Here is a 15,729-nt window from a genome sequence, read left to right on the forward strand (position 1 = left end):
CGACGCAGGCTAATAGAGGATGTGATAAATGCGCATGTCCAGCCTATGTTTTTGTTGTGCTTTGAGTGGAAAAAACAGTGATTCAGAATCTAGATAAACTGCGACAAGAAAAGCCATTTGGAGCTGATCTGAAGCACAGAGAAGCTAAGCAATCTCGATGAATCTTGCTGCATATGGCGGAGATCCATCGGGCAACCTTCTTTTTGTCAACTTTAACCAGGATTGCTCGTGAGTCTGACATTTTCACCCCAAAAAGCTGTGGAGAGAAAAATCACTACTTAAGCTTATATTGTTGTCTTTTTTGTTTTACTTTCACTAGTTCCCTAGCTGTAGGGGCAAAGACTGGTTATAAACTATATTCTCTAGGATCTGTAGAGAAATTGGAGGAGATCTATGAATATGGTAAGAAAATACATCATGAGAAACACTCCTGAAACTAGACGACTTGATAGCTAATGTCGTCATTCTATATGTCTAAAAATATAAAAACAAATGAAAATACAGAGTAACTCCACATAATTTACAGTGGTCATTAAAATCTCTTTGATAAATTATTATCATTTTCTAAAAGTTAATATTTCATAAATTCCCACTAGCTACAAAGTAATTTTCAACCTTTACACCTTATCAGTTCGTGCATGAGTAGCTATATAGTGCTTGTGGTTTAGTCGTGGCGTGACTGCTTAATAATAGCGATCTACGTGATCATGATACGAGGAGTACCTACCATAGTATGAATACAAAGCAATGTATTCAACCATTATGCTTTTACGTACTCAACATTATTAGATTGTAGAGAATTTTGCTGAGACAAGCATATAAGTCGTTTCTGTTTAATTAATAAATATTTTAAGAAAATATTGTAATTTTCTGTTATTCTGCACAGTTTTTTTTGTTGAGCTAGTTAATGTTACGTTTGTAATAAGGGGTAGAAAATATTATGTATTATATGTAATTATGATTTCTGGTTGTTGAAGATGAATGGATGAAGGACATTCCTTGAGCAGTCCATATATCTAATGTGAAAATAATTGTAGTAAGGACACACTGTACACGTGTGGTTTTGCCACACCATATCTATGTTTGTTCATTATGATTTGCAAGTTTAATGTTACATTTTGAATTATGAACTTGTTTTATAGATAATGTCTATGCTCAGGACACTTTGAAGATTTCATACTTTGGCCTTTTCTCGTGGCCAAATTAAGGCCTAGGGCAAACATTGAACTTTCCATGCACCGAGCTCATTAAAAACAATGGATATCAGGTGATAATGAGGCAGCATTCTTGAAAAGTTTGATGTTTGCCCTAGGCCTAAGTCATTTTTCTTGCTTACGATGACTTAAAAACTGAATCACAATGATAGCTTTTAAGACCAAATCAAGGTCTTGTTACAGGGTACCTTGTGCCAATACCACAGGAAGCCCAGGTGGGAAATTGGTCGAAAAATGACAATTTAAAATGTTTATCACGAAGATTGTTTTTAATAATAAACACTTTTTACTTTACAAGTGTAAAAGAAGGGGAATGAGTATTCAACCCCCTCGGCAATCCTGGATCATCTACTGATCCTTTCTTGTTCACATATAAAGCCCATATATGATGGTTTATGTGTTTATCAATCCTTTTATGACGAATAAATTGAAGAAAAAAATGTGTATGAAAAATTCTGCCAGAAATTAAATTATAGCAGAATTTTTACTTTTGAAATGTAAAATTTCCTTCCTGATTGCTTTGTAATCAAGTTCATCTTTGGGATTATAGCTAAGGCATCAAGGGTGAAGAATTAAAGGATTTCCCTTGTTCTGAATATAGATTCTTCTATTGCACGTTACGTCATCGTGGCCATGTTGTTGTCATTTAATTTTTCATTAGCATCCATTGTTAATGACACAGCAATGGCCGTCAGAATTTTTGTCTTTTAACTCTCTTGGGAATGCTTGCAATCCATCAATTAGACTTTAGAATTTTGAATTAATTGAATCTTATCTGAAGACTTTGGTTGTCTTGGTAATCAAGTGTAGATGTAAATTAAACCCTAGAAAGCACATTGCCTATCTCCTGTCAATGATGTGATTTGTGGGATTCTCTTGTATGAGCAGTTTGTCAGTAAATAAATAATATGTGATATTTAAACTATTCATAATATGATACTAATTGGCATATATTATTAATATTTCTTTATGATTTATGTATGCAAGTTTATGATAAATTTATAATTAAAGTAAGTGTTAAGAAAACTGTTTCTCATTTTTAAAGGCATTCTTATATAAGTCTTATTAAGTTACTTAACCTATGTACAGTTAAATGCCAAGCATTTACTTGAGGTTATTTTGAATATATTAAGATCTTGTTTGATGATAAAACTGCTGTTGTTAATCTTCATTATAGGAGATACAGAGGACATCTGCATTGTTGAAAGGCTCTTTTCTAGTAGTTTGGTTGCCGTTGTCAGCTTGTCTGCTCCAAGAAAACTGAAAGTTTGTCACTTTAAGGTAAAATGGACTGAATAACTGAAAACATGGTGTTTCATATAGTTGGTATCATCATAATAATAATAATGTATTTATATAGCGCATGTTCCATCTGGATATGTACACACTAGGCACTTTTCAAAATCAAAAATTACGACTAAAAAGAAAAGATCATATATACATATTTACAGCTAAGATTAATAAAGCAAAAAAAAAAAAACAACGAAAAACCATGCAATACCACACTATACAACACCATGCCATAGCACACTATACCAAACCACAACATATATATACAACACTATATACCAAAGTACCCCATAACATACCACGCAATACCACACTATACAACACCATACTACACCATTACCATAGCACACTATGCTATACCACATGCCTTTTCACCTTGACAGCTTGTTGACAGATCGATCATTTAACAAATGGGAGTTATTAATTTTTCTGAGTGTGTGTTTTCCACAGTCCCTACTTTTCCTTACCCTGCGTGCCGCTTCAAATTGTCCCCACTCCCTTTATGAGTGAACAGACAAGAACCCTGACTGGAGTGAGCTAGGAGGGAAAGAGGGACTGTTAACAGTCTACACTATAGTACAGCAAGCAAGTTTTTTATTTCCTTTTATAAAATATATATTAAAATAAACATTCTTTTGGATACAAATGATAAAATAGAAAGATTGTTTGCATGCTGTGTCCTGTCATAAAACAATATTATTGCATCACCTACCAATCAGAATCAGCCAGATTTATATTACATCTGTTATTCATAAATGTATGAAGCTCATTGTTGTTTATATTTCTTGAATATTTTGTGTTGCAGAAAGGAACTGAAATATGCAACTACAGTTATCCCAACACAATCTTAGCTGTGAGACTCAACAGAGTGGTAAGCTTTTGACCTTGTTTCATTTGCTCCTTGGGTTTTGTTTAACACACCATAAAACCCCTGTTATAGCTGGCTGCTGAAAAAAGCCAGTAAAATGGATTAATTATTACCCACATACAGTGCCTTAACTGAGTATATATATACACACATGGAGTCCACACAGCCACTGCTGGAAACGCTGGTTTTCTGTTCTGTTAATAAGTTAGTTAGGGTATTAAGTGACAAATGATGAAACTTTCAGAATTTCTAATTTGTAATATCTGTGCCAGATTCTCTCAGGCCCTCTTGTTGTTTTTTCCATCCACACAGAACATTAATTAAGCAATATTTCTAAGCTTCAGGATTCAGAGATTTAAAGCTTGTAAGAATTTTCATGAACTCTTTAAAGCAATTTTATTTGAGGGGTCTGATTGAAGTTTCATGCTTTATTGTCACTATAGTCTGCACTTCTAAATGATAAAAGGAATGCAAAAGAGATCATGTCTCCGTGCACCAATCAAAACCTCATGCTCTTGTAAATGACACAGGGCTGTCAACCCCTGAGATATTCAAATCTGGAGAATTGATAGGGGAGGGACATGACGTCACAGTGCGTCAAAAAGTGCGCAAAAAGATGTCTTTCGCTTTGTAACATTTGATGGGATTGGTTTATTTCTGACCAATCCTGCCTGCTTGCAAGAACAGCTATGAGGAATGTTTTGATTTTGTTAGCGATGTAAAATAACACAAACAAAATATTAAAATAATTGGAATTTTATGGTTGTGAAAGTCGAGTCTCACAAGAAATGGTCAGCTTCGGGGATTATCCGGGAGATTTGAGACTCTAATCTGGAGACCGGGTTGACAGCCCTGAATGCATGACACAGCACTATTCAATTAAATGTATAATAACTTTTATCTTTGAACTTAAACATTGTTTACAACAGTGGCTGTGGGATTCCTGTGGTACATACTGGCAAAAAAAACAAAAAAACACTTACGTCACTGCCTGTGCACATGGATGCAGGTTAAGAAAGTGTTGGAAGAGTTGTTTAACTTCAACATCCTCATTCAAACAATTTCCAAAATTACAAAGTTAAGCTAGAAAGTTGCCTTTGTGTTTGTCAATGACTAATTGTCCCTGTATTCCAGTAACCCCTATCACTACATGTAGCTGAAAAAAATTTAAAGACTCATGAATAATTAATGAGCATTTGAACCAATAAGAGCAACCATGGCAGTGACAAACCTCACTGAGCATAACATTGGTGTACAAACGACTAACAAAGTATAAAAATTAATGTTCGTGAGGTATATGGTCACTCTACTTCAACTGTTTGTAAATTATACCTAAGTTTTTGAACAGTTTAATAAACTTGCAGATTGTGTTTTATCGGGTCTAAAATTGAGACAACACTCCTACTCATTTATTAAACAGTACTTAAAAGTCAATTATTTCAACATTCCTATTTCCTTTTTAGAGGTTGTTGGTTGTTCTGGAGGAGAGTTTATATATCCATAATATTAGAGACATGAAGGTAATGCACATTCACTGTAATGTAATGTGGGCCGTCCTTAGTCAATAAATTGATTGAGCTTAAAAAATTTCATAATCAACTGAGAAAAAAATGACCCGCAGATTAGTACTCTAACATTATAAGCATGAGGATTGAAATGTTCTTCTTATGCTTGTGCTTATGTCTATAGTGTCACTGAATTTCCAGTGCTTGTGCTTGTGCACTGGTCAGGACAAGGCTTAATTTATTTTCCAATGTATGGGCTTGGATGACGTAAGCCTTACACCAGGATAACAGTCAGCAGGCAGAGATAGAAAAGTGTGATTTTAGGATACCAGACCAGAAAAAACGAAATGTTAGTACACTGTATCATTTCCAGAATCCGTTTACTTGACTACAACAATGGTTCTAAGTGGAGGTTGAATTTGGCAGAACACAGTGAATGTATAAACACTTGTCAGAATACAGTCAATGTATGAACACTTGTCAGAATACAGCGAATGTATGCCGTGAACACTTGTCAGAACACAGTGAATGTATGAACACTTGTCAGAATACATGTATGAAATTATACACCTGTGAGTATAATAAAACTTAGATATGTTAACTAAGCAAGTATCAAGGGAATACCTGTAGGGATAAAAACTTCTATATATTAGTGAATTATAATGTAGTTGTCAATGTATGCTGCTATTTAACTAGATGTTCATCTTTAGGTTCTTCACACAATAAGGGATACACCGCCCAATGCTACAGGTATCTGAATTCTTTCTAAAATACAAATAACTGTCTCTGATTTTAACTCCCCCGTCACGATATGGAATGCACTGGCACTTCTTGTAGATTTGTTTCAAATAAACAGAAGAAACTCTATGCCAATTTTATAACTTTCTTCCGGATTGAAATGATCTTTTACTATAAAACTAAGCAGATCGATCTGCCTACAGTGGTGGCAAAACACCAAACCAATTTGTTGTTATCATCTGATGATGATTTGTTGATTGTATCAGGTTTAAGTGCACTTTCAGTCAACTCTGACAACTGCTATCTGGCATATCCTGGAAGCAATCAGGTCTGTATACACTGATTGGTTTTGCTTCTGTTTGCTCCATGAAATGGAATGGAAAGATTTTTTTAACAATTATCATAAATTTAATGCGAACTGATATTTGAGCTCTTTACTTGCAGATTGGAGAAGTTCAGATCTTTGATGCTGTTAACTTGGTAAGACATCAATTAAAGAATACCACGTTTGGATCTTGCATATCCTGTTATATGCTGTTTCTATTCTTGCTACTGCATTACTGCCATTGCATTCTCAGCCATTCTCGACACCAAAAAGGCCATATGCACATGTGCGCATTATCTGTGGTAGATGGTACATCATAAGGTGCAATAACTCGGAACAATTTTCAGACGGCTCTGCAATCTTTCTGAACTTTTTTGCGTTGTGACACAAGTTGCATGGAGCATTGCAGCACGTAAGCTACAGCGCAATTTGAAAAATTAATGTTGCGAGACAAGTTGCAGCAATCGTTGCCAAAACTAGAAACCGTTTCTACTTTTGTCAACGATTACGAATCCATTGCACTGTGTAGACACTCTTGTAATTTTTGCTGCAACGCTGTCTCGAGACAAGTCGCAAAGCACATTGCTCCGTATGATCACGCCTTTACTGAACGAGTGAGTGAAAAATTTACATATTCATTTCGTTCATGCTTCGTTTATCCACGAGTTAAAAACTTGTGCAAAATGTATGAACTATTGTCAAGTTTTATTCCACTTCCCTGTCAGCGTGCTGTTACTATGATACCAGCTCATGATAATCCTGTGGCCGCCATGGCTTTCAATAACGCTGGAACTAAACTGGCCACAGCTTCAGAAAAGGTATGTTAGCTAGCTGTCGTCGTTCACTATTATCTTGTTAATTGTTTGGAATACTTTTCAATATGGACTACTTCGACAATACGGCGGCCATCTTAGATCGCAAGGCATTATGGGCGTCCAGGGGAAAATAAAGCTTTGTTACGCACAGTAATGACGTCGATTGATATTAGAGCAGTTTTCGTATGACTGTGAAAAGCTCACGGCACGAACATGGTAATGACACGGCAAGGGATACGCCAGACCAATCACATCATCCAATCAAATACCCGTACGTAACACGTCATAAACACGGCAAGGTTACGGCACTACCAGACCAATCTGCCAATTGAATCAACTGAGGAAACATCGAGGTCATGTCATGGCACGCTTACGGTGCTGGGCTTTTCACAGTCGTGTGAAAACTGATCTAACAGCACGAGAATACGGCAAAAGATGAATTAAGACGGAACATCGATCACCTTTAGCCATAAAAGAAAGACAAACACACGAAACTCTCTATATTTTTTCCGTCTTCTTTGCTTTGTTTTGCCCCCTATCAAGATGGCCGCCATGTCGCCGAAGTAGTCCATTGATGAGTTCGACACGAAAATAAAAGAAGAAAAAAATGAAGAAATTAAAATCTCACCTCCCCCTCTCCTACATCCCCCCCCCGCGGATTGCTTTCTTTGCACGCGCAGATGTCCGTCAACGCAGTTGTAAGACAATCATGGTATAGCCATGAGATGTAAGCCAACTTTGTTGAAAGCTTGGCATTAAAACAAACCTATAAGACGTAATGTGGTATTTTATTGCCAATAAGTTAATTGGTACAAAGGAAGGGAGGGTGGAAGGAGAGAAGGAAAGAACAATAGAAACAAACCAAACATACAAACCAAACAAACACAAACAAGTAAGCAAATAAACAAGCAACAAACAAAAACAAACAAAAAACACAAAATAAATCGATTGGTTCAAAAGATGTTTTTACAGTCATTGTGATACAGAACACAAACAACCAATGACCTTTTAATTGTTTTGGTTATCTCAGGGAACTGTTATCAGAGTGTTTTCAATCCCAGATGGACTGAAATTGCATGAATTTAGAAGAGGAGTAAAAAGGTAGGTAAAGACGAAAGGAAAGATTTAATTATACTGAATGATGAACAAGAGAGATCATGCAATCATGCGTCCATCTTGACGGACTACAAAATCAGTACAATTGAGAAGCCAGTTTTATATTTAAAGAGGACAATAATTAATTTTACGAATTCTTATCGAAAACATTTCATAGCAATGCATGATAATACTCATCATAAAGCTAGTGTTCTGATATCATGGCCCGCCTAGTTCCTTAAATTTGGATGCGCACGCAACCTTGAGAAAACGAAGGAAGGAAGGGAGGAACAAACAAGAAAACCAAACATAGGAAAGGACTTAATGAAACATTTTCTGTATACCCAAAACACGGCAAAAGATATTTTCTTAGCACATTTCAAGAGAGTAGCAAAGAAGAAAAAATCAGAAAAATAAACTAAATATGATGTGAAAGGTAGATTACCCCAGTTTTCTTATTTCAGCTTGGAGCATCGCCTTGCAACCCCGTAACATATCGCTCCTTACAGGTCATAGATTTTCTGAACCTATGCGCGTTTCAAAACACATACACAGAACTATCGTTGCACTGAACATTGTTGTGCAATTGAAATGGACATTATTAAAATAATGATAAAACGGATTTCTTCTATTTTTTCCCTACCTTTTTTGAGCTCCCCCTCTGTTATAAGCTGCCCCCTCCCCCCGATAATAAGCCTGCCAAAAAACCCTTACGAAGTCGTATAAGCCCCGGGCTTATGACAGGCATTGTATGATATCACGTTTTTGAAGGTTCGTCTTCCACTTGTTGTCGTTTATAGGTGTGTTCAAATCAACTCTCTAGCGTTTAGCCATGACTCACTGTTCCTATCTGCATCCAGTAACACGGAAACTGTACATATCTTTAAACTCGAACTTCCTAAAGACAAGTAAGTGCTACATATTGATACTTACATGCTTAATATATTTGTCCCGAAAATATAGGAATAAATAACTATTATCAATAAATATATACATCATGAAGTAAAAACCAAACAAATAAATCAATTCATAAATTAGAATCTATTTGATTATAACATAATTATAACCATTCTATAATGGTACCATGGTCACAGGTTGCAACGCTTTGACGCCTACATCTCCTGTTGTTTCTGAGGATCATGTACAAAATCTGTCTTTCTAAAAGTGTATATAGTGTTCGATTCAAAGTTTTTTTCGGCACATTGCTCGTTTACATTCGGTTTTGAAGGGGTAAGATGGGAACTGGGAACCACCTCTTTTCGGGCTGTGAAAATGGGATAGGGCTTCTGGGAATGAATGGATAGTCTACAAAAATGGGAACGAGATTTCTTTTTCTTTTTCTCTTATATAAAAATCAATTGTTTCTTTAGGCCTTCAGAAGAAACAGCAGGATGGATGGGATATTTTGGTAAAGCTTTGTCTCCTAGCAACTATCTACCCTCTCAGGTGAGAATCTTGGGAAAGAAAAAAAAGTAGTTATGATTCAGTTCATAATTTCGAAAATATGAAGGCATTAAAAAAACGTCTCCTTCAACACTTCCCGCTCGCCTACGAAGGTTCGTGCTTTAAACCAGGCATAACTAGTCAGATAAAATTATGGAGTCAACTCGGCTACAATGATTGATACCCAGACTTCCTTTCGGTCCAGTCGCGCAGGCTTGAGTTGGTCAACGACAACGTTTTTTGAATTGACTGTGGCAAATTTATCTGTATTAAGCGCATTAGTCGACAAAATGAAATTCATTGATGTCTAAACAAGATTATTTTATTTTAATTTGGCATTAGTACCTACAATGTTGCACCCAACACTTGGAGATTTGGAAACAAGAAACAACTTATGAAAACCCAAGTGTATTTATAACATTCTGTTGACGTGCACTTTTTCAGGTAACTGAAGTCTTCAATCAAGGAAGGTCATTCGCTAACGTTAGGCTACCAGTGGCAGGACTTAGAAACGTTTGCGCTATTGCCACGTGAGTATTATGTAAAGTAGAGCTGATTCACTTCCCAGGGATGGACGAAAGGTGAAGTGCATTCAGAGCTGCCGTATACAAGGCTACTCTGAGACTGGTTCAATGACTAAAGGTTCTTCAGAAATCACTCAGACTTGATATTTTTGGCATTTTATTGGCAAGGAAATTGAAAATTGGACAAATCAGAATGTAAATGATACAGGAGTACAACAGAAACGACAGGACAAAGTTTGTCACATATTACACTGCACCTATTTTCAGTCCAACAACTCTGGATGTTTACCTTCTATCAATCAAGAAAATAAATACGAACTCAGACCGTTGGAAATTTGACTGACGGTGACCGAAAAAACCAAGGCGTCCCAGATTAAAGCTGCATTGTTGTCTGGGTTGCGTAACTATGAAAAAGGGTGTAACTTTGTTATAACTGGATATCAATCTGTTGGTGTTTAGTGTCTAAGACTTATTCTGTTATAACATGCAGGATAGGCAAGCTACCCCGTCTGTTAGTGGCTAGTGCGGATGGCTATCTGTATATCTACAACATTGACCCTGATGAGGGTGGAGATTGCACCTTGTTGAAACAACACAGGTAAAACTATATGAAACGAGATGACTCTCATTGATATATGTTACACCAACAAGCGCTCTTTAATGTGCGCGGGTACGACTGTAACTGTGCTTTAGCGTTTCAACAAGTCTGGCTATGCAGTCACTTCTCTTTTGATTAGTCCATCACATAACTATTTCCAGTTTTTTCAAACTTTTCAGTTTAACATCCCGAAATGAAAGATTATTTTGTTTAAGAATCATACAAGTGAGGCTATCGGGTTGATATAAGGCTTGTTGTCTCATTTGCATCTCATTTGCATCTATCTGGCATTAATTATCGCACGTTTTTGTTTCAGGTTAATCGGACATGAAGACGGTGACAAGACTCATGTAAGTGAAGCCACATCCGCATCTATGCATCATGCATCGTGTGTTTTCATACTTAGTTCATTACTTTCCTATTTTCTGCTGGAATGGAGATTTTAAAGCCCCCCATAGTTTTATCTGATACTCCCCCCCCCCCCCCTCCCCTACAAACAGATTCACGCATACAGACAACAAAGTTAGAAGACGAAAGAAACGACAACATTAAGACGGAAAAAGCGGAAAAAGGACTGTCAGTTAAACACTGACCTAAAGCAGGCTTAAAAACTGTTTAAGGTGCCCGGAAGAAAAACTTGTCAAACGTTTGACGTTGTCGTGTGTGTATTAGAGCGTATTATTTACTTACACAAGAGCGCAAATTTGCCTGTGGCCATTAATCTGTCAAACCTAACCAGTGTAAATAAACTGTTTTCATGATTTTTTTTACAGGAGGAAGAAACTGTCGCCTCAGAGGGTGCTACGTCACGTGACAGACATGACTCTTCCTCATCACAGAAATCTGCCATGGCAACGCCACTATCGACCTCCCCAGGAAACCCACCATTAGAAAACTCACCTCAAGCCGCTGCAAACCAAAGTGAACCTCAAAGGACTGGAAACTTGAAGTTGGATGATGATTCAGAGTACCCGCCGCTGACCGTGCATAATGATTAACGAAGGCGTCAGCGGTTTCTATGATTTGATAAAGGAAACATTGGAAGATGAGTTTCTTGATGATGTGGAGTAAGCTATTCAAAGCCATTCCACGAAAGAGAAACACAGGAATAAAATGAACAGCAACGAAAAGAACTTGACAGTGCCTACTATGCTAGCGGCTTTTTCCAGTTTTGTCCATTTCTAAAAGCATTAATCTTCGTGCCATTAATGCAACGTTTTTAACGCCATCCCATAACAGTTTCCATGGAATATTATAAATTATATTAAAAGTTTATTATTAAATTTTCATCCATTATTCGCCTAATGAGTGTTACATGAAGACAAATTATTTTCATTCATTTTTAAATCTGTGTCAGTTATACATTGTCTAACAACAACAAGAAATAAAAACCTCGCTGATTGATCAGACTCTAAACTTGCGTCTTGTGTCAGCCATGACAGAAAGCAAAATAAAGAGAAAATGTTAAATCCAGGGTGCGTGCTACTCCTTAAACTCCTTGAAAACTCCTTGAATTTAATTCACGTTTTCAAGGGCATTTTAAAAGCTCTTTAATTTTATGATGTTAGCGAAACTCCTTGAAAACTCCTTGGATTTTTGCTTTGATCATTACTTGCATGGTTCTGAAATAGATCTAGTCAGAAAGATTGGAAAATATGAAAGTCGGCCATGTGCAACCACCGTGTAAAACCTTGGCATATTTAGCTGAACATAATCCTTGAAAATTCATTTTTGAGTCCTTGTATACGCGATCCTTGAATAGTCCTTGAATTTTAATTGGTTACCTCAGCACGAACCCTGTAAATCGCAATAGCCAATTAATAAAATCTCGTTTTCAGCGCTTCCCAATCACATGCAGAAATCGTATAATTCAAACTAGTCAAACCTGAGGTAATGTAAATGAAAAAGGTACCCAATAAAAATCAAGAAAATTCGCAAAACTGAATGACTGTTCCAGGCCACCAAATGAAAACAAAAGTAACGTGGCGAATAAGCGCTAGATCAGCTGCAAGTGTCAGTTTCCATAATATATCGGTTGTCATTGAAATACCATTGACGTCCCCAATAACGTCCTATTTTGTGGCGACGGGAAATATAAGCTGTTCCGGGGTTGAGGAAAAAAACTGGGGTTGAGTTTGCATTACAATACATATACATATTTAAGTCACTTTTGGAAAAATATAATAATTAGTTATCGTTTTTCACATATTGAATTGAATCAACTTTCTCTCTCATTTAAATTTTTTTCCCTTGTGTGTGCGTTTTTGTCACTCCGTCCTTTTCGTGTGTGTGTGTGTGTCTTTCCCCCCTCGCAGCTTGTCTTGTCACCGGAAAAGCCATGTATTCTGTTGTTGCAATTATATATTTTTCTTTATACATTTCCTTCTATAATTTTCCGTTCGACTCAGCCATTTAGCTCGACTAGCTCTGCTATTTCTAAATGACTGGCGCCCATCTATTTATACATTATTATTTTATAAATTTTATTATTTATCGATCCAAGGAGTGCCAAATAAAGATGTTTGTTTTTTTGTTGTTTACAGTGCATATATTATAGTTATGTTTTCGGGACGAAACAGAAGCCATCTTGGAAATATGTACCCTAAAACAGCCTATCTCTGATAAAGGCGTCTTCATTAGTGTTCTTTATAAAAAATACTAATAATTGGATGAGACTTTATAATAAAGAATACTAATGAAGAGGACTTTATTGGTTTTAAAGGTCCAGGCTCATTAAGTATTCATGGGTTTTTGAAGAGTACTAAACTAACTGCAACCTACACAACTGTAACCTAACAACCATTCCATTGAAAAGAGCCAGGACTATACCAAAGTTCATTCATTGTAACTTGAATTACTAGGTGATTCGTCCGTAGTTCTATGAGAGGCTATGTTTTTATCAATAAAACCCTTTTAGTTTTGATTATTGAGCGATAAAAATTGACCACTTTCCATAGGGCCTTCACAGAGCTCTTCCACCACACGCACTACCACTACATTCTATATTTACAACATACAACGTTGAAGCACTCGGTATCTGACGGGCTCACGCTTACTCATATTATGTACAGCGGTAAATAATATAACAAAGAAAGATAAGTGCACCCCTCTGCCCTCTGTATAAAAGCTTCTAGTTTAGTGAGATAAGGTCGTTGTAATTGTCGCAGCACAAACGAGAGAAAGCCTTTACTTGTCGAAGTGTCGTACCAATAAAATGTGCTTCAAAATGATATAGACGTAATTGAAAAATAAACAACATATCAAACCGCGGGCTTCTTGTGGTGACAAACCACGCTCCCCTCCCCTACACATTTCAAGTCCTTTTTCGACCAAAACCAAGATGGCTGACTATCTAGTTGGGATGCTTAACTCTATTTACTGTAAATGTGAGCAGTTTTGAGCAAGAAATTCGCTTATTTAGTAAAGAAAATTATATTCCAATTTCCAAATATGGTAGGTACATTCCTTATATAGTAAAAGAAACGGCGCGAGCGGAACGACGACTTTTCTATGTGGAAAGTTTCGGATATGTGATAAATATTTTTATAGTACACTCAACAAAATTACTCGACTCTGATTAGTCGAGAGGAGTACAATTATAGCTTTAATTGTACTCCGTAGGAGTACCGAATTAAGTCGCTATGGCAACACGGCCAAAACAATGTCAAAACAATTATTTTCTATCAATTTGTACTTAAAAAACATATAAATAAAATTTTAAAGCCGTAAGAACTAATCTTTTTTATGCATTTCAGTTGGGCGATGGACTGAAAATCGGCCGCCAAATAAACAAAGATGAACGGCGTCGCTTCGCATTTTTTACTGAAATTTTGTTGAGTGAACTATAAACAAAAAATCGCACGATATTCTCGTACAACTTGGAATTAATAGACACTCGTAATGTTTTGGAAGCTCTTTAACTGCACTCGCCCAAAGGCTCGTGCAATTACAAGAATTTTCAAAACATTACTCGGGTCTATTAATTTCCAAATTGTACTCGAGATAGTGCGATTTCCTATACAAATACTTGAATAGTTAAAATTTAAAATGTCTAAATTCTTTAATTTGAAAAATGTTTTATTTTTCTATAGAAAAAATGGTTTTGACTTCATATCTATGTTTCTATACTCTGATAAAACATAGCTTTTTGATCATGAATTTAGGGCAAACAGAGTGCGCGTGAAAAATCTATTATATAAACATATATACAAAACCTAATTAGATGCAAAAACTCATGAAAAAAATGAATAACTCTGCACCTGTTTGTTTATCTATAATTAAAAAGATAGGGTTTTTCGAGAATTTTTAGGCCTAAAAAGTGAACACATATAAGGTATATATAATTTTTTTATATCCGAAACTTATGTATTTTACGTGTCTTGCATTAAACTGATGAGGCATAAAAGTATTTTTGTTAACTTTAAAAACCTGCTTTTCTGTAAACACTAAATGTATTTCGAAACAAAGTTAGTCTTGTTTTTGAGCCCGTGCTGACTTTAAGGCGTGGGAACATCTATCTATTATGTTAGTCATGACTCAGAATTTTTTCTGAGTCTTTCAATTTGCAGCTGCACATAAGTTGTTCTATATACTGCGAGGACCAGCTCAACTCGATACATTACAACCGCAGTTCAATATATAGTTTATATATATTCTCATAGAGGTTCCCAATTGTCAGTTAACTTCTAATTTTTCGGCCGAATGTCAGGTAATGATTTTGCGCTGGCCATATTGTTAACCAAAATAATGAACTACAAATTTTATTTTAGGTTATTAACTACTAACCCCTTGGCACCCTCCAACATGTATACCAACATCTGTTTCCGTTGACTCTTTTGTTTTGTTTTTCTTTCTAATTCTTCCTCTTTTTCTTCTTCTACTTTTTCTTCTTCTTCTTCTTCTTCTTCTTCTTCTTCTTCTTCTTCTTCTTCTTCTTCTTCTTCTTCTTTTTTTTTTGTAAAACAAAACTATCTTTGCATAATATATTCCAATTCCCGACACCATGGTTTATAAAAATTAACAATCGTCTAATGACGTCCAAATCTCTCAATAGACCTTGTCAGTATTGTAATATTCACAAATTCAAGCTGACTTAAGGTCTATATTGAGAGATTTGGGCGTCATTAGACGATTGTTAATTTTAAAAACCATGGTATCGGGAATTGGAATGGAATGGGAATTCCAGCTAATTGTGTAATATGTGAAAGCCCAAAAATCGAATTATAAATTTTAATTTAAGAGCTGTTTTCTCATGACTTTAATTCCAATGTCATTTCCATGACACTGTTCCATGAGAATAAGATGGGTTTTTTTT

At 36.0% G+C, this 15,729-nt stretch overlaps 1 protein-coding gene across 1 annotated transcript; it reads left to right on the forward strand.

Annotated features, from left to right (window-relative positions):
• The first annotated feature begins 34 nt into the window (after positions 1 to 34).
• On the forward strand, positions 35 to 11,888 carry LOC116308843 (WD repeat domain phosphoinositide-interacting protein 2). Its single transcript, XM_031719349.2, has 16 exons — positions 35 to 228; positions 320 to 402; positions 2,392 to 2,495; positions 3,310 to 3,375; positions 4,836 to 4,892; positions 5,588 to 5,627; positions 5,882 to 5,943; positions 6,060 to 6,095; positions 6,666 to 6,758; positions 7,786 to 7,856; positions 8,651 to 8,758; positions 9,221 to 9,296; positions 9,738 to 9,823; positions 10,308 to 10,415; positions 10,732 to 10,765; positions 11,189 to 11,888. Exons 1-16 carry the CDS (start codon positions 158 to 160, stop codon positions 11,411 to 11,413), a joined length of 1,320 nt encoding a protein of 439 aa, XP_031575209.1. The 5' UTR covers positions 35 to 157; the 3' UTR covers positions 11,414 to 11,888.
• Positions 11,889 to 15,729: the final 3,841 nt, after the last annotated feature.

Source organism: Actinia tenebrosa, unplaced genomic scaffold (assembly GCF_029948245.1).
Source record: "Actinia tenebrosa isolate PJP-AT-01 unplaced genomic scaffold, QUT_ActTen_1.0 PGA_scaffold17__23_contigs__length_9995812, whole genome shotgun sequence".
Classification (NCBI taxonomy): Eukaryota; Metazoa; Cnidaria; class Anthozoa; order Actiniaria; family Actiniidae; genus Actinia; species Actinia tenebrosa.